The sequence below is a fragment of the Tachypleus tridentatus genome, chromosome 12, assembly GCF_004210375.1.
Source record: "Tachypleus tridentatus isolate NWPU-2018 chromosome 12, ASM421037v1, whole genome shotgun sequence".
Taxonomy (NCBI): Eukaryota; Metazoa; Arthropoda; class Merostomata; order Xiphosura; family Limulidae; genus Tachypleus; species Tachypleus tridentatus.
Window position 1 is genome coordinate 12835892 of NC_134836.1, and position 20228 is coordinate 12856119.

Consider the following 20228-nt stretch of genomic DNA (forward strand, 5'->3'; position numbering starts at 1 on the left):
AAAGAACGTGTAAAATTATTATTTCAATATAACGTTCAGTTACTGCAAACATCTTGTCAAAAGAGCGTGTAGAATTATTTCAATATAACGTAGAGTTAATGTAAACAACTTGTCTGAAGAGCATGTACAATTATTATTTCAATATAACGTACATTTAAAGTAAATATCTTGTCTAAAGAGCATGCAAAATAATTATTTCAGTATAGCATACAGTTAATTTAGACAACTTGTCTAAAGAGCATGTATACTTGTTATTTGAACATAAACTACAGTTAAAGTAAATATCGTGTCTGAAGAGATGTAAAATTATTATTTCAACATAACGTAGAGTTAATATAGATAACTTGCTTAAAGAACGTGTAAACTTATTATTTCAATACAACGTACAAGTAAAGTAAATATCTTGTCTAAAGAGCACGTAAAATTATTATTTCTACACGATGTACAGTTAGTGTAAACATCTTGTCTATAGAGCATATATACTTGTAAACTGAACACAACAAATAGTTAGTGCATACATCTTGTTTAAAGAGAATGCAAAATTATTTTTCAACATAACGTACAGATAGTGTAAACGTCTTGTCTAAAAAGAATGTAAAATTATTATTTCATCATAAGGTACAGTTAGTGTAAATATCTTGTCTAAAGAGCATGTAAAATTATTATTTCAACATAACGTACATAACTGGTAGTTCAGCCGTAAATCAATGAGCTCACTATGTTGAAAATCGGGGTTCGACACCTATGATAAGCAGATCACAAGTAGCTTACTGTGTACTTATGTTCTTCGCAAGCAAACAAACAACCAGTTTTATTTGATTAAAATAAGAATAATATTAAAACCAGAACTCTTGTAAAATCCAGAGGGAGTTCCGTAACAAACAAAATAATGCGTTTTGATAGCGGTAATAATAAAACACACAATCTAAAATTAAATTAATACATACAATCAAAAAATAAGTTTAACCGATGTTAACAACAATAACTTTATAATAAAACATACGCTAAAAAGATTTGCTAGTGTTAACAATAATAATGCTGCAATAAAAAATAAGTGTCGCTAATGTTAACAATAATAACACAAAGATTAAAAAATATGTTTCGATACTGATAATTGAATTTGTGACAAAACGAATAATTTGAAGGCTTCCTAGTGATCAGTGTTAAGATGTGATAGGGCGTTCAGGGAGAATGACATTTGTATTTGTAAAGATGGTGTTGTAGGGTAATAACGTGTGTAGATGTGGGTGGAAATCTGTGTGAAAGATTTGTGTATTTTTAGTCGATGTTGAGGGAGAAAGATTTGTGTATTTTTAGTCGTGGAGGGATGTTGAGGGAGAAAGATTTGTGTATTTTTAGTCGATGTTGAGGGAGAAAGATTTGTGCTTTGTTGAGTTCTGAAGGTGATAAAGCGATTATTGTAACAAAATATTACATTTGATACATTGAAATAATATTAGTGTGAAAACGTGGTGTGAATCAATTTCTCTCAACGCTACCAAAAATAGATTTCCTTTAGGTATAAATAACATGTTATCTACACAGCTTAAAACTGGTCGTTTTAAGAACTAATTTCTAAGTTGATACATGAATAACTATAACGTAAATAAAGTTGTTTTTCCTTGGTAAACAAGAAAAACCTTTTTAATGTCGCAGTTTTAACAGATAATGCGAAAAGAGATCACATACATATATCAAATTTTTCAAATACTTAGGGTCACATTTTTTTCTATCAGTATTTTTACCAAAAACAAAACTTGTAAAATAAAATTATTTTCCTCTGCGATTCAGAGTTCCTGTGCAGGAAATTTATCTGTCATTTAAAAGGACGGGTTTCCCCAGCAGTTTAATATTACAGTACAGTAAAGTATGTAACAAGTTTCAATTAGAAATTAGAATAATATAGTAAAATCACTGTAAAAACAAAACTGTTTGTTTCTATTATTTTCTATTTAATTGTCATGTTTCAACAGTGATTTTATTTTACTGCACCAATCTCCCAGTGTTGTGGAGATTCTAATTATTGTATTACTTAGAACTATTTGTCTTATTTCAGAATGTTACAGTAAGGGTTGAAATAATAAAATGTAACAACTTTTATTATACTAGAATGCCTAATTGTTTATTTGTCTCTTGGTTCTTTCTGTTCGTTTGAGAAGTATAATTATGTCACATTCCGTGATGAATATTGGCAATTTTGTAGTTAAAAATAAATAAAATAATCTACGTTTGATTATTTTTCTGACGCAAAAATAGGGAAACGGCGTTCACAAAACAGAGCAAACTAAAATAATCTTGAATGGAAACAGCTTGTTTTTACCGAATTGCTGTGTGCAAATCTGCTGCGAGAATCAAGTTGTTTGCTTAGCGTTCGCCCTGTAATAAGAATGAAGGGTAAATATGCACAATGGCCTTTCAGAAGCGAATTAAATCCCATAGTGCAACATCACACGATGCTGGCAAATACACGATTTGTTTGTATGCTTAACCTTTGGAATTAGGAAAACTTCAGTAGAAGTAAAGATAGATATAGTTCTTACTTAGTTTTTAGTTCCTTAATGTATACCAATTTACTAAGGCAGAAAAACGTAGAGAATTTTAAACTCTTCATACTATACTGAAAATATTTCCTTGTGTAGCCAGTGGCCATTTACACTTTTTACTATAACCTTATAACACAGTATCAAGTGTGAACAATGTTATAGTTAAAATAGTCTCCTGAAGAATATTAAAGATTATATGATCTATATATATATACAAGCCAGACACTTCGAACCAAATACTGTGATTCGAAGAACCTTATAGTGTTCTGCGGTTCACTACTTCTTGTCTGGTAATAAAATTGGATGAAAAGAATGATTATTAAATAATAGTAACTTATCTGACGCAGCGGTATGTTTGCGGACTCACATCTATAGATTCCAAACAATCAAACAAACAGACTCTTATCTTTGACTTTGTTTAGGATAAAGAAGATATTTGACACAATATCAAGCAATCGTCATTGAATACAAAACACAATAAAAACGAGAGTGTGGACGTTAGACAGAGCCTTTATTGGGTGTGAAAACGTGTAAAAATCCCTAAATAATCTGGTAAAAAAAAAGGCACTGCATATACAGTCCTATTCTTCTCAGGAGGCATGCGCTATCTACATCGATAAGTAGAACCTAATGCAAGGGAGCATGCTCAAAGTATTACTTGATTTACTGGTGCTAAAGACTCCCACATTATTTCACATAGAATATTCATCTTTACATAAATCTTTCATGCTATAAAACGCACCTGATACAATAGAACAGTGAGGACTCGGACGCTTCTCAAACAAATATTCTACTTTAAACGTAAATATCTTGTAAGCATGAACATTTAAATACGTGTTCGGAGTTAAACCCCATAAGATAAAAAAAAAAACTCATAGTGAAATACAATCTTCCAAAAGCACTGAAACTACTTTGATTATTTTTTTAAATATTTGTGTAAACTGTTGTATAGTTTACTTAGGTTAGAGATAGAAGCTGCGACAAAATACAACTGACAGAAACGTCAGCTTTGAGAAATAAGAACGCAAGTTTCACCAACAAAATGTTGCTATATTTGATCACATTAAATTGATTATTTTCACTCTCGTTATCAAAACTACTAAATTTTTGTAAGGCAGATTTTTGTATGTAACGCATTGGAAGGAATAGTGATCATTTCCTTAACTACGGTTGATATTGTCTTATCGAGTAGATGAGAATCATTTTGTATGGAATAACTAAACCTCAACAAGTAATTAAAATACGAACAATTAAGTGCAACATACATTTCATCTACCACTTCAGGAGTTGAATTCGTTATAGCAGTCTAAATTTTAAAGACAATGTTTGAGTAATACTGAAAGTTAAAATACGTTTCTTTTAGCCAGATAACAAAGGATTGGGACGTGATTGTTATGCTAAAAAAATAATAACGAATGCAAGGCTGTTGAAGCTTATGTGTTAAAGAAAAAACACAAAAGTGAGCCGTAGTTTATGTGCTCCAAGAATAACATAAAAGTGAGTCGAAATTTCTGTTTCACATGGATAACACAGAAATGTGTCGTAGTTTCTGTGCCACAAGGATAACACAGACGTGCATCATATTCACAACCAGAATAATCAATGAGTCACGTCATCTCCTGCACTGGTTTAATAATTCAATGGTATAACATGTGTAAGTTAAGATATCAAGTAATAGTTAAGTGACGTTGTACTGACGTTTGAATACGTAATATCCAATAAGGTGTCTTATTGTGATAGTTCCCGAAGATATTTATTAAGAATTCGAGATATTGTCGTTTATTTCAGGATTATCGCAAATGTTACATTAGTTACAAGAACAGCAAAACAACTTTTACTAGATATTGTATTTGACAGAATCTATACATCTACCTGTCTGCCTGTAAGGATCGACACTAACGGGTGAATTTTAAATTTAAACGAGGGTAACAGTCTATCTAGCTGCAACTTACGTTAACTTCTTAACTGTATTTCTTACAACGTCAATAATATAAGTGATTATTTTCACATTTTATATTCTAATACCACAACCAGATGAGACGAGTCCTCTGTATATTATTGAGCCCCTCTCCCTGTGTGTTATCTTTTACTGGAGAACGTTTGAAGAGCCAAATCAAACAAAGTTATATCACAATTACTGAAGGACTAAGCTGAGGCTTTGGAAGATCAGATTTTGTGTGAATAGTAAACTTTCAAGCAACAAATTTAAAATTGTCGTTTATTTTCCCTTTTATATACCCATTATATGAGCTAGCATAAAACCAATTAGCTATTATATGACTGCCTGTTTTTATTCACCCTCTCGGTGACTTGAGTAAGATTATAACGTTAAAAATTGAAGTTCGATACTTGCAGCGGATAGAGCACAGATAGCTTACTGTGTAGCTTTGTTCTTTGCAAAATATACTACCTCTTTGTATTCTCTAAGACTAAGTACAGTATTAAGATCCAAACTTTTAAGAAACCCCGATGAATTTCTATAATAAAATGAAGTTATAAGAAAGAAACACGACAGAAGAATAAATGTCGCTAGCGATAATAACAAAATTATTGAAGAAATATGAATTTCAAAATGAAATGTGAATCCTGCTGTAAAAAGTAATGAAACAAGAATTAAAACCACAACACAAATTTATAAAATTTGATCCTTACCTTGGCCTACAGATAAGTGTATAAAGCTGTCAAAGTTGAGAGTACATTTTATAAGCTCTCATTTAGCGCAGATAGCCCTCGAGTAGTTTTGCGCGAAATTCAAAACAAACAAAAATTTTATAGATTTGTCATTTTGGTTTTAATTCTTGTTTGATTTTATTTGGTATCAGGATTCTTACTTCATTTTAAAATTCATAATTTTTAATACTCTTGTTTGTTCTTTTTATCTTATACTTGTATAAAGTATATACTGTTTACCTTTAGAAACTATTGCGTGTGTATCCATCGATACGTAGCGCCAGTCGTTGAGTTGAATTCGGTTGGGAAGATATTTAAGTACGTGCATGATAACTTTATCATTTACACTATACCTGTATATATATGGATTGCTACTGGAATATCAAAAGCGTGTACCCACAGACAAGTCAAGCAAGCTCTAGAAATCTTGTAGCGATAGTCTGAGCCGTCTATACGCTAGCCCCGCTGACGTGGTCAGGTAGGTAGGCAAGTAGTGGGCGCAAAATCGCTGTTTTAGAAAATTTGTAATTGTTATACCGGAAATGTTAGTGACCCTTTTAGCGTATCATAAGCATTTATACGAAAAATATTTGTAACCAATATTTTGAATTGTCGGGTTTTCGCTTAGGAATTCGATAGGTGAGTTTTTCGGTGAGTGAATTATTTCGAATCCTTGTCGATTTCTACTACTGAGTACTGCTATACTGAAAATGACATACACAATCAAAAAGTGTCGGTACTGTTAACACTAATAACACACTCAAAAGTGGAAAGTGAATATTATAACAGGAACTACATCTAGTAAGTGGAAGTGATATTGTCGTTTGGTAAATAAGTTTTTGTTAATTTTAAGAAAAATAAATTTAAAGTCGTTACAAAAATAACTTTAATGTGTTTTGGAGTATAATTATAAGCCTGTACTGCATTACATATGTTACAATAAAGTAGGTATTTTTAAGTTCATATGGCATTATACGTTTTATACTGAAGTAAAAATATATGTGAGATGTATTTTGTGTTAATTTGAAGCAAGAATATCCTTATAATGTTAGCGTATGTTATAGTGAAGTGGAATATCCTCATAATGTTTGTGTGTTATATTGAAGGGGGATATCCCCATAATTTATTATGTGCTATAACAAAATGGTAATAAGCCAGTGATGTATTATGGAAATAAGCATGTAATTTATTATGTGTGTTACAGTGAAGTTAAAATAAATTTACACTGCATTAAAACAAAGATAATAAAAACACTAGATATTTATAGAAACACGACCATACCGAAACAGTAATACAAAAGTTATGTGAGTTCACACACTTCACAGTTTGAAACATTCCAGCGTATCTTATTTACTTCCACTTAAAAGTTCTAAGATTAACTTACGCAGTTTTCTTCTGTTCATGTTGCAGATACTGAACCCATCCAGAAACAAAAATACTAGCTTGTTGGTTCACCAGTTCTTCTGAATGGTATTAAAATTAATTGATATAAAATAATAATGACAATAATTGGCATTGGATATAAAGTAGCTAAATAATATCGTATTATTAACACACGTTATAAAAATCTAACTTGACAACTGACGTATATTTAAATTTGATAACAATTACACTCACTTAATCTGAATGGCTGTGTGGGAGGCTCGGCATGGCCAGGTGGGTTAAGGCATTCGACTCGTAATCTGAGAGTCGCACCAAACATGCTCGCCCTTTCAGCCGTGGGGGCGTTATAATGTGACGGTCAATCCTACTATTCGTTGGTGAAACAGTAGCCCAAGAGTTGGCGGTGGGTGGTGATGACTAGAGGATTGCCTTCCCTCTGGTCTTACATTGCTAAATTAGGGACGGCTAGCACAGATAACCCTCGAGTAGCTTTGCGCGAAATTCAAAACAAACAAACAAACAATTAATCTAGTTCATGTAAAAACAGTTTTGCTGTTCATGAAAGTTTCATGATACAAATAATGCTTAGGCCACTACTGCGTTTGTCATATCTCAGCCGGCTTGATGAGCCATGGTATTTGGTGAAACGCCTCGTCGATGTTGATTACGGCAAAGGTAGTGTTGTTGAAATATATTAGAGCATACTACACGGTATGCCAAAATAAGACTTCACCTTATTATTCTGTGAACATTTGTCAATGTCAAAGTGATAACTTAATCCTACTAAATTTTATCATATGGTATCAGCATTGGTACTGATGATTAACTTCAGAGTTCTGGCATTGTTACACGTTTATCAATTTATCTACTATTAGTACCATGATGCCGCCGAAAAGTGATTGCTTTTGAGAAAGGTATGTATAATCCTGACTCAAAATATTCATACGCTCAGATCACAAAGATGTATTCAGATGTGGGATTTAGAATTTCCAAGACGCGGCTATCACGTGTACTTAATATCATTTTGAAATAAAGGAATGTGGATCAACTTGAAACACCAGAAATAACTCTGCAGTCATACCCCAGGCGAAGTCCGGAATCTTGTAACAGATAAAAGTATATGAACACAAAATCCAGTGATAACAGTAAGAAACATACTAAGAAGTATTTCCTTGCGGAAAAGAAGTGTAAGTCAATTGCAAAGAAGTCGCTTCCTCGACATATCTTTCATTTTGTTGCATACTTTAAACATTTGGAGTATTAATTAATTAGGTACTCTTGTTATTCTATACTAAATCATATCTGTCAAGTCGCCAGGCGACATTTATGGTATCGGAATGTTGAAACGGGCGCTGGGAAGTCATTGTTTTTGTACATCAGCTGTATTATGTAAAGTCAGTAGGGAAGATGGGCATGCTTTGGACATGACAATCTCACGACGTGGCCTTTGGTATAGAAATTATGCTGTAAAGTTACAGTCAAAATGCACATTCTTAAGATAGTATGACCGAACTTTGCGAAATAAACTGTAGCGACGTAGCGAGGCTTAAAAATTGTTTTAATATTACGTAGTCAGTCTCTGTATACTTGAGTTTATTTGTTTTCTCTGACAAATGTTTGTTTTAATCAAAATATAAAGTATTCGCATAATGCTTTTCTTTGACATTTTGTTCTTTAAGTAAAACATATAGATAAAAATAGAGCAAGATAATGAGAAGTAACATAGATACTGACAAACTTATGGGTGTTCCTCTCTCCAGTTGGGCTGTACCTAAACCCATTTAACAGTGAGGAGTTGATAAGTGAAACTAACTACATATCTTATGGGGTAACAGTGGACAGTTATTTACTTACATTTGTGCTACTATTCGAGTGGGTCTGGTCAGTTTGGACTATCAGTGGTTAGTCAAGGATGAAAAATGAGTGTGGAAAATGGTACTGCTGAATAAACTTGGAACCTTGTAGAGAAGACAAATCAATTATTCTAAAGAAGATTCTAATTTCCTGGTTGGCCTAATAATAATATTCTGTATACTGTAAGCTTAATATCCCAAATGTATTTTAAGAGGCTGTATAAAATAAAGGACAGCGCATTCATTTAAACAGATAGATAACAAATGAATGCACTGACATTCGTACAGGAGAATAATGAAAGATGAAAGAGATATAGATGGCTACATGCACAAAGACAAACACAGATCGATAGATTAGCACTGTATTTGCTCTTCTTTGCTAAATTTTGCAATTATAACAGAGCCATTTAAACTCCGTATTGATGTACCAGAAACAGTTAGTAGCTCAATAAGATACTATTCCTAAAGTTACAGAGAAGTATAATCCTCTTTGTTGGAAGTGAGCTACAAAACGTTTCTTTAATTAATTTCTAGAATAAACCGACAATATGAGCTATTTTAAAAGCTCTGCAGTAGCCAGCGACTTCGTTTCTTTTAGTTACATTAATTTGAAGGTTTCTACCCTATTGCATATATATAAGTAGAAGTTTTCTTAGTCGCTTATTCCCTTAAAAAAAACTATTAAAATTCGTCAATATTGATTGGCTGAGAAAAAGTTTGTAGCCTATCGTTTTATTATCTTGATCAAGTTTCGTAGACGACTTTTTTGCATGTTATGTTATTTATCAGGACGTAGTTACAAAAGATTTTTCTCTACCTGTATAAAAAGTCATTGGGCCCCTAATATTATTTTCCCGATAAAAGTAGTTACAATTCTGGCTACAAATTTACATTACCTTTTCATCCGAAGAACAAGATAAAAGTGTATAGTTTGTGAGCCATTGTGAATCTAGCAGCATAAATAACAGGTCAATTCTGAATAAATTGTGGTCACGAAACGTTGAATGAAATAAATACCACCTTGTAATGGTAGCTTTTTCATCATAATAGATTGTTTGTGTGTCCACAATTTAAGAAAGTCCGTGAAAACATGGTCCAAATACATAATTTTTGTTAGAAAAGCAGGTAATAACAATATTTTTGGATGCCATAAAACGTAAACTTAAAAGAGGAATTACACTACAGACAGGATATAGAAAATGACCAAACACAACATGGCAATCCCGAGGAAGGGTCAGAAAATTAGTATACGTTAAAGCAAATTTCTTAACTCTTGTTACAAAAGTATAGTGTGTGCAGAGTATCACCTGACAGTTGCTGAATATACGTATGTATACTACATTTCGCCTTTTTATTAAAGAGTGAATAGAATGATTATCCTGTGCATCTGTCAAACCTAGTAGTAATAATTGCTTTATCTAAAAATAAAATGACTGGTACTACAGCGCCTATTATGTACTCTGTGAGATAATAAGTTGACTGGTTCTACAACACTCATTACGTATTCTGTTAGATTGCAAGTAAACTGGTTCCACAGTACTCATTATGTTTTCTGCTAGATTATAAGTATACTAGTCCTATAGCACACGTTATGTATTCCGTCAGAGAATAAGTTCACCGATTCTGCAAAACATTCTGTATTCTATGATAGAATATATAGACTAGTTCCACAATACGGATATGTATTCTCTCAAAAAATGAATAGATTATATTTTCAGGACGTCTTAAAAAAAATGCGTTGACTGATTTACCGTACAACTTTTGTATTCTACCAGAAAATAAACTGGTATTAAACTGTTTTTGTTAAACTGTTACAATACTCATATATAAAACTTCACTAGTCTTACATAATGTCTTGCCAGAGTAAAATCTGATTATGCTTTCCCCTGAATTATAATTTTAAAGGTATTTCTAAAAAATAAAAGACACTAATCTATTTTGCCCCAATATATGTACGATGTATGACAGATATATAACATCTGTCGAGAAAGCTCTTATAATAAGATGTATTGCTTGCCAAAGTCTCTATCATGGAGAAGCTTACGATAAACAGAGTGGAAAGTTTAATAGCATAAAAAAGGAGAGAGAAATGTGCTGTCTATGCACAGGAATGAAAAATTGGTTGTTTCGGTTAGACTTTTATTTGTTAAACAGTTTAGTTTACTGATAAAGTCACTCTTTTCAGCAGATGAGAATGTCTCCTGTGAATTAATCTATATCATTTTCATAGTTTTAAAATTTGAACTAGTTTACAAACACGTCTCTATATTATATCCCATCGTTACACATTTCTAATTTTGTTTAATACATGATTCTCCATAGCTACAATAAGTTAATGATAAATCATTTGTTTCAACACGTGCAAGGACTCAGTATTCTTTGTTCAGCTTTATAATTTCCTAAAGAAGTGTTAGCAAAACGAAGAAACCATCAAAGAATATGTCATATAGACTGAAAGATATAACCGAACTTTAAAGCATACCAAAACATCAAACAATATATTAAAATATAGCAAAACAATAAAATATACATTAAAGAGAGCAAAGCAAAATAATAAAAAATACATTAAAGTACATCAAAATAAACCGTACATCAAAGTAAAAAACACATCAAAATACATGAAAACAAATCGTACATCAAAGTAAAAGGTACATTAAAGTACATGGAAACAAACCGTATATTAAATATCTTCTAAAACTAGAATCTGTCATTTTCTCCTCATCTTGATTCTACGCATCAATCTCGCAAATTATTCTATATAGAAATTCGAAAAACTGTTTATTATCACTAGATATAGTATGTTTGGTATGTTAAGCCTAAATTTTTAATACAAAACTTTACGGTCTTAGATATCATCAGTAAACACCAAGAGTAATTGAAAAGTAATAAAACCTTTAATTTAAGCCAATTAGAATGAGCCAAATTATTTTGACTCCAGAAATAACAGACTACAGAACACTACAGTCACTGTCTTTGTTCCTCCAATGTTTACGAGTATAGTTAATGTTACCAACAGTACCAACAGTTAAATTAGCATTTAAAATGAAAAAAAAAATGTTGTTTTTTAATTCGATTAGTTATCACAGCTTAAGATGAAATGTAACAAAGTATTGTTACCCCTTCAGTATCTACAGCACTTGACGACAAAAAAAGATTTGTGAGAAAATCACAAGTCAAGAAGGCTAAATGTATGAAAATCTTAGGTAGGAATGAGTAATTCGAGTTGCCCACAAAAACAACGGAAAAAGCAAGCTAAATCAGTTTTAAATAAAGCCGAGGTTTTGTCACCACTCGTAGATAAAGCTACTAACACAGAGCTAAGACTTATTTTTCTGCACAAAACTGCAAATGTGTTTGTTGTTGTTCTTTCTTGTTTGTGGACATACTCTGTTTCTAATAAAGTAAAAACTGCCCTTACGAAAAACTAGAATCAAACAAAGAGTAAAACTTACAGCAAATTTGAGATCGCATAGGTAAAATTCAAAAGTAAAAATTATATTTAGTGTATTCTTTGATAGATTGTTTAGGCAGAGCATTCATGATAACTTTGTAGAATAGATGACGACTGCCTGTTTATGAGACACAAGTGCAGAGGACAACGTTTCGAAAGTCTTCCGCTTTTCGTCTTCATATTTAATGTGTTATAGTAAAGCATTAAATATTTTGTGATGTCTGAACATATGCTATGTAGTATATGTTATACAACGCTAGGTATAGCATAGTAGAGCCTCATTTCCTTTTTTATTGATTTGATAGTGCTAGGACTAACATAGTCTCATTAGCGGTTCTTTGACATATTTATTGATTTGGGTCACTTACAACACAGACCAGCGACGCTTTTACTGTCTTGAAAATTTTACACGTTATACGTTAATTGTTGTACGCTGAAGCAGAAAATGATATCCATTTTTCTCCATCACATACAGATTTCTGACAAAACATCATATGTACTTTTACATAAGTGAATTATTTTCATTGAAATCTGGTCATATTTTGTTTTATTTAAAATGCATTCAATCACTGGTTATAGCTTTCTATAGACCAACTGCAACGTGAGAGTCTTATATATCGCTCTATAATCCAAATACAATATAGTAAAACCTGTTTAAGGCGGAATCGAACGAGACCGAGTAAAATTTCCGGCTTAGACATAGTGAACATGCATTTCCTTAATTATATGTAGATTTTGAGCGGAACGTTATACTTGCTTGACTTAAGGGAAGTAAGACGTTTGTGAATAGTTATTATACTGTCTATGCTATATTTATTTGAAAAGAAACAAAAAATAGGTATTTAAAATATACACAAAATCTCAATCAAATTTATTTGAAGAAAGTGTCCAATTTCAATTGCTTTGTTTTTTTTTAATTGACTTTCTCATGCGGTTAAAAGAGAACGCCAATTTTACGGCTTTTTCATGAAGTTCATTTTCCCCTTTCATTTTTGCATACAATTTGATAAGGTGATTACTTGTGATGAAGTAGGAATTTCTATTTCCTCACAATCTTTTCCATTTTGTTCATCTTCTGAATCTCTCACACTGTTACCAACTTACAATTCTATTATAGATTTTAAATCAATTTCATCAGTTTCCGGTAAAACATTCTTATCAGTTTTCGTAAAACTTTTTGCGTTCACAGAATTATCTATCAATCTTCTCAATCATAGTTTGGATTTCACTACAATCGTCACAACAAACTTCTCCACAATCTCCACCATTACCAAGAATAACACCACAGTTTTGAAAGCACTTTATTACTCATTCATCTTTTACACATTGATTGAATGACTTAAAAATGCAATTGCATCTAACATGTCAATTTTCATGGTCATTTCAGATGCTCTCTTATAGTCGACCATGTTTGAAATAATATGCTGAAGCATCAATTTTCTATATTTCAATTTTATACACTGTATAATTCCATTATCTAGTGGCTGTAAAACTGATGTTGTACATGGAGGTAGAAAGACTAAACGAACATTTGAAAGTTTAAACAAATGATTAATTAAACAAGAATTTATTAATATTTAAAGAAATTATTACTTAAATAAGAAATTAATATTTAATCAAAAACATTTTCCGCCTTACGCAGGTTCTAATCCTACTTGTTGATAGATGAGGTATGTAAAAAGACAGTTTTCCTTCCGCTTTAAGCAGGCTCCGCCATATAGAGGGCCTTTATAAAATAAATCTTGAGATAATGCTGCAAAATTTTCATATCTCCGGCTTGTACAGGTTTCCACCTCATGCAGTTTCAGGCCTAGACAGGTTTCACTGTAATAATAAACCAGTGGTGAATCTGGAGTTGATCGAAAGGGAATACAACAACGAGGCGCGAAGGAACCCGTAAGCGTACAATTATAAGAAGGCGAGGGTTATATTAGCTTTACTCGTCTTCCCTCCTTTTTGTTTTCAGCATACATTTGAATGCAGCTAACGGGATTAGATTATGAAATAAATGTAAACCAAAGATGGGAGTGATGAGCCTGCAAAAAATAAAATAGATAATTGCACATAAAAATTATTATTGTTGCCAGGGGAAGCATGAGGGCGTTTGACCCCCACTTCCCTGGATCTGCCACTGAAAATGTTCATTATGGTAAACGAAATAACAATCTGGTCTAAGTAATTTTTTCTTCCCTATTTATAAAAAATCCTTACGGAAAATCTGTTATTAAAACCAAAAGAACTTTCATGAAATTTAAATTCGCAGGCCTATGTAATCTAAAAAATGTGATGTCTCGTTAATGATATAACAAAATTTTGTATCATCAGCCACGCCCTTTACGGTCGCGCCTGTATGGCTGTACAGATATTATAAGTAAATCCAGCATGGTATTTCCATTCATAACATCAATTTAAAGGAGTTCAATGATTAAGTACTGTAGCAAAAAGAGATAATTGTTCGTTTACGGGCTTTGAACGTTAGCAGCGCGTGGGAGTTACGTGTGCTGAGAAGAGTGTTAAAATTTCAAATGTAATCATGCCGTAAAAATGGTCTATTCCGCATAATTCGCGCGCATACTAAAACCTTTTACCCTGATCGATCACAATAAAGCCATTGACTGGGTCCCGGATGTAAGAAGACGTTCTATATATTCAGTGCTTTCAGTGCCTTCCTAATCGACGGATGAAATGATCCAACATAATCCTACACAACCGGCATCTACAAAAATCGTTTTTCCTGAATCAACACAAAATTAACGCACGAAAATTAATTCGCCTCTTAAGTTGAATCTACAAGAAAGACAAATTTAAGTTCTGGTCATTTCATTTTTTTATTATAAAACAAATGGTTAAATTTGTTTTTTATTTCCCAAATTAAATTATTATTTTGGTAATAATTCAATAATCGTCACAATACATTATTCGAAACGGAAGTCAGAAAATGCCAACCTTTAAAGAATGCGAATAAATAAAGAAGTAAAATCTAGAGATGTGCTTCACTGAATCATAATATACTCATTTTAATGTAAAACTTAAACTGGAAGTTAAAAGTTTACACCTTACAAACTTGTGTTTAAAAACATGGTCTAGATGCGAGATTTAGTCTTAGTTGGTAATGCATATGATTATATTAAATTTTATTTTTTACGCTTTCGGGAAATACTTAGGGAAACAAATTGATTCTAGTTCTGTTCTTCAAACTTTCACCGATATTGATTTATATTATCACAACCAACGTTTAACTGGTTTGTACTATTGCATTCAACTTTCTGTTGAAAAAATATATATGTAAAAACGGCTCGTTTGGGTTGAGAAAATATTTTACGTAGAAGAGCGAACAACGTTTTGATCTTCTACGGTCATCGTCAGGTGGAAGGTCAAAACGTTGTTCGCTCCTCTACGTAAAATATTTTCCCAACCCAAACGAGACGTTTTTACATATATATTTCTCTACAAGTGGGTTTTCTCAACATCACTGACAACTTTCTATTGCTTGATATTATTACAATCAACGTTTTACTACTCGACATTATTACAACCAACTCTTTACTGTTTGATACTATTATAATCAACACTTCACTGCTTGATACTATTACAACCAACAGTTGACTAGTTGTTATTGTTACTTAATATTATAACAACCAACGTTTCACTTGTTTATACTATTACAACAAAAGTTTCCCTAACTGATACTATTACAACCAACTTTTTAATTCTTTATACATTGTAACTAAGTTTCCACAACGTTATACTATTAAAACTAAGGTACACGCATCGCGTGATACCAGCGCAACCAACTCCTTAATACAAGTGCAGCCAACGTTCATTGCTTTATAGTTTGGTTTGGTTTTTGGAATTTCGCACAAAGTTACTCGAGGGCTATCTGTGCTAGCCGTCCCTAATTTAGCAGTGTAAGACTGGAGGGAAGGCAGCTAGTCATCACCACCCACCGCCAACTCTTGGGCTACTCTTTTACCAACGAAAAGTGGGATTGGCCGTGACATTATAACGCCCCCACGGCTGTGAGGGCGAGCATGTTTGGCGCGACGCGGGCGCGAACCCGCGACCCTCGGATTACGAGTCGCACGCCTTACGCGCTTGGCCATGCCAGGCCCTTGCTTTATAGTATTCCAACCAACATTTCAGTGTTTCATTCTACTCCAACCAATGTGTCACAAAATTATATACTTTTACAACCAAGTTCCTCAATTTGATACTGGTTCAACAAAGTTCCACTAATACAACATTGAAACAGAACACTTTCAAAGACCCTGATTATTATCCTTTGAAATAAGCATGTTATTTGTACCAGCGAGACATTTCTAAAATTGTACAAATAACTATGTATTGTTTTCCTCTGCCATAATCCTGTTTCACACCAATGAATTCTTTCTACAAATAAGTGTTGTGGTTTGTTTTTGAAAAATTAAGAATTTCACAAACTCCATAAATATCTTTTGAAACTCTGAAGCTACTTTTAATATTTCAAAACCTTAGAACTTGTTCTTTTATTTTTTTCAACGAGAAATGCATATAGATGTTTCAATTAACCCGTTGTAACACATTTCGACCTACACTGCAGTTTTCAACATTCTTTAGGGTTAATTTTACATTAAAGAAAAGATTGGCATTTTTTTTAGATCACGTACATTTAAAAATATAAGTGAACTGAATTTAGTTTTCTGCTTTCTTTCAGTTTTTGTAACATCCTTTTCATTTGGTCTTATCGGTTTTTTTCAAGTTTAAAGTGTAATTTTCGTAATGAGAGATGTTCCCTAACACTGTAGTCTCTAAGTCCTACTGACAAATATCGTAATTATTGTACTAAGACTATCATTTTTTTTTACACACTAAAGTAACTGAACACTTTAATCAAAGTGTTTGTTTGTTGTATATCAAAACCACATCGGACTATCTGCTGTGTCTACTACGGGAAATCAAAATATAGATTTAATCGTTGAAAGTTCTTAGACTTACCGCAATCCTGCAGGTGAACTGATCAAAATGATAACAGAATGATTTAACAAATGTTTTTCCCATACATGACTTGTAAAATCACAGAATTTAATTAACTATGCATATAAATAATTTAAGAACTGTGCATTTATTACTATTTTTGTGAGCTCAGTTAGGTTCATGTTTTCCAAATACATAAAAAACAAGCGTTGACATCAAAGAATACAGACTTTCTTAAATCAGTTTATCCAATGAACTAAATTTCGTCAATTCATTTAAAATGTATTATAGTGCTATTCTGAAGAAATTTCTCTGAATAAAAAATATACTGTTTTCTATCAATATTCTATCTTAAACTTTCGTCAGGACTTTAACCCCAGTTCTTCAGAGTTTCAGTATTTTAATACGACTACAACAAAGTTTTAGCTTATGCGTTCTTCAGGGTTTCAGCTTACGTTTACACCAGGATTACAAATTACGCCTTTTTCCGTATTTCAGCTTACGACTGCATGAGAGTTTTAGTTTACGTCTCGACAGTGTTTCAACTTGCTTTTACATCTAAAGTACAACTTATGCCTTTTCAGGGTTCTAATTTGCGCTTTCACCAATGTTACAGCTTACAACCTTGTCAAGATTCTAACTTACACCTTCTTAGGAGTTACAATTTATGCCTTCGTCAGAGTTCTAATTTTCATATGGGTTCTAACTTGTGCCTCTGTCAGGGTTCCAACTTATACCTTTATCAGGGTACGATGTCACACAAAATTAAGTGCAACTCTGGAAAAAATCGACGTCACTTTGGGTAAAAACAAATCGCAAGAGTACGTAAGTTTTGAACTAAAAGTAAGTGTCAAGTGCATTGGTATGATAAATTGCTTTTTGAATGATCGTTTAGTTACATGTAGCACCCATTGTCTCTGTTCATTTTGGGATTTTTTTCCGTTGATGAACGTAATTCCCATACATTTTCTCTCTTTAAAATCCTTGGTTGTTTTTCAGATAGAAACTTTAAATAGTTTTTGTGTGTGTATGTGCGTATTTGGAATACCGTATTTGTATAGGAAGTGTTCTACTGGAGCAGTTTTGTGTTGCTTATACGTATATAAGACACTGATGTGTTCTGATATACGCATGTGAAAAGGTCTTGTTTCTCCTGTATACGCGTTTTCATATATATTGCAAATGGTTTGATGAACTACGTTTTTGATGTGTCACATTTGTCCTGTTCCATTTCTCTGTCGTATCGTTGTTATTACTTTCTTTTGATTGTACGAAGTGTCACCAAAATTAAAATAACTGTTGAACAGGAAAAAAAAGTATTGTATGATGTGATGTTTGGTGGAAAATGTCTTGATCAAATGAAGATGTGAAGTTAATGAAACTGTCTTTACCTTCTTCTATGGGTTTGGATGCGTATAAATAGAATACATCTCAGGAAAATAAAATGGAATCAGTGCATATTGCTTATATAGAATACTGTATCTTTTCTAATAGGTCTTTAGTATTGGATAAGTGTGATAGGACATACTTTAGACATGATTTAAACAGCTGATCAAGTAAACAAGATATGATTTCTGTTGCAGTGATACGTTGACACTATAAGCCATAAAGGTGAGTTTTATTTATGATCTTATAAACTGTCCCTGAAGCTATAGGGGCTCCATATAGATACATAATTTATATATTAAATCGTTCCCTGCTTGAATAAATTAATTATTATATTGTTCGGTCAGTTTATATTGTTGGACATTTTTATTATTGTTATTTAATAAACAGAAAAAAAATTGTTATAATCCATTATACTTAAAGATAATGCAAACCTTTTATTTCTCAGACTACCATATCTACACAGTCACAACATAAAACTATATAAAACATCAGTCCAACGCAATATTACTTCTGGTGAAAGGTCTAAACATTTCTTTCAGTGGAAACCTAGCGATTTTAAAAGCACTTGAAATAGCTATATATAGCGTTCGCTGGAAAGAACATGATAAAACTGAAGAAGGAACAAATGCAACAGAAAACTTCACACATAAAAACTATAGAAGCCTCAAGTAAAATCTCCAACGATACTCAGACAAAATTATATACTCTACCAACCTACACACAATAAGAGATACAAATCACCAAGAAAATAATCGGATTCTCCTATCAATCAACAACCAGTCATTTAACGCACAAGTATCAACCGCCGTAGAACAAAATACATTCCTATAGCATCAGATAAAAAATATCAAGAAAAATCTAAAATCTCAGCAGCAGAAAAAGCAGCTATAAAATAATTCCAAACAAACGATAATCTAATCATAAAAGAATCAGACAAAGGGAAAGGTTTTGTAATTTTAACCAAAAACACTTACCAGTGAAAATAGAATAATATCTTCAAGACACTTCCACCTATACTACAGTAAACAAAAATTCAACAAAAACGGTCAAAGAAGAAGCCAGGAAGACACTTAAGCAACTAAAAGAATAAAATCTTTTGCCGGACACTTGAACTATATGGAGTTCCTAAAGACCACAAACAAAACTTACCTTTATGACCTATAGTGCCAGCGTATGACTTTGCAATAAAAATCATATCCTGATTACTTGATCAGCTGCTTAGACCATTCTAAAGTATGTTCCATCACACTTATCCAATACTACAGACCTATTAGAAAAGACCCAGTCTTCTACCCAAACAATATGCGCTGACTCCACTTGACCACCACATGTTTTCAGCTAATATTACATTATAAAATCACCCCAAATGCTCAATTTTTTCTGTACAACAGTAATGTTAAATTTATTGATACTTTGTACATACAAAAGTAAGTAGTAACAACGAATAACACAGCAGCAGTCACATTTGTTATAATATTTTTGTACACAATAAACACCAAAGCTCTCGATACAAAAAATAGGTTTAATATCAAAAGTGTGATACAGATACGTTGATGACATCATATAAATACACATGCTTGCAGTTTAATACCCTGGAGTATCACACAGTCTTCATATGAAATTTGTATTTAACACTGCTAGTTAACTTTTTATCCTTTCAACATATGGTTTCTTAACAGCTTATATTTTCTATGTATATTTTTTTAGCTAGTCATAAAAGCATATTGTAGTTCTCTGTATTCTGTACCTCGCTAGTACAGCGACAAGCCTAGGGATTCACAACGCTAAAATCAATGGTTCGATTCCCCTCGGTGGACACAACAGATAGCCCGATGTGGCTTTGCTATAAGAAAGCACACACACTCTTCATTTTTATATCTTATAAAATAGTTATATTTGCTATATATTATTGTAGCTATATAATTAGTATTATAAAAACTATATTATAACATTGGAACAATAATGAAATAATAATAACACTTAACA

The 20228-nt window shown here is 32.3% G+C and overlaps 1 protein-coding gene across 2 annotated transcripts in view; it reads right to left on the minus strand.

Annotated features, from left to right (window-relative positions):
• LOC143234780 (major facilitator superfamily domain-containing protein 4A-like) overlaps positions 1–20228 on the minus strand; it is a 78040-nt gene that overhangs the window by 51777 nt on the left and 6035 nt on the right. The window contains exon 2 of one of the 2 annotated variants that reach the window (XM_076472398.1): positions 13539–13724. The exons of the other annotated variant lie outside the window; for it this stretch is intronic. Coding sequence (XP_076328513.1) covers positions 13539–13724 — 186 coding nt within the window. The remainder of the gene's footprint in view (positions 1–13538; positions 13725–20228) is intronic. 2 annotated transcript variants of the gene reach the window in all.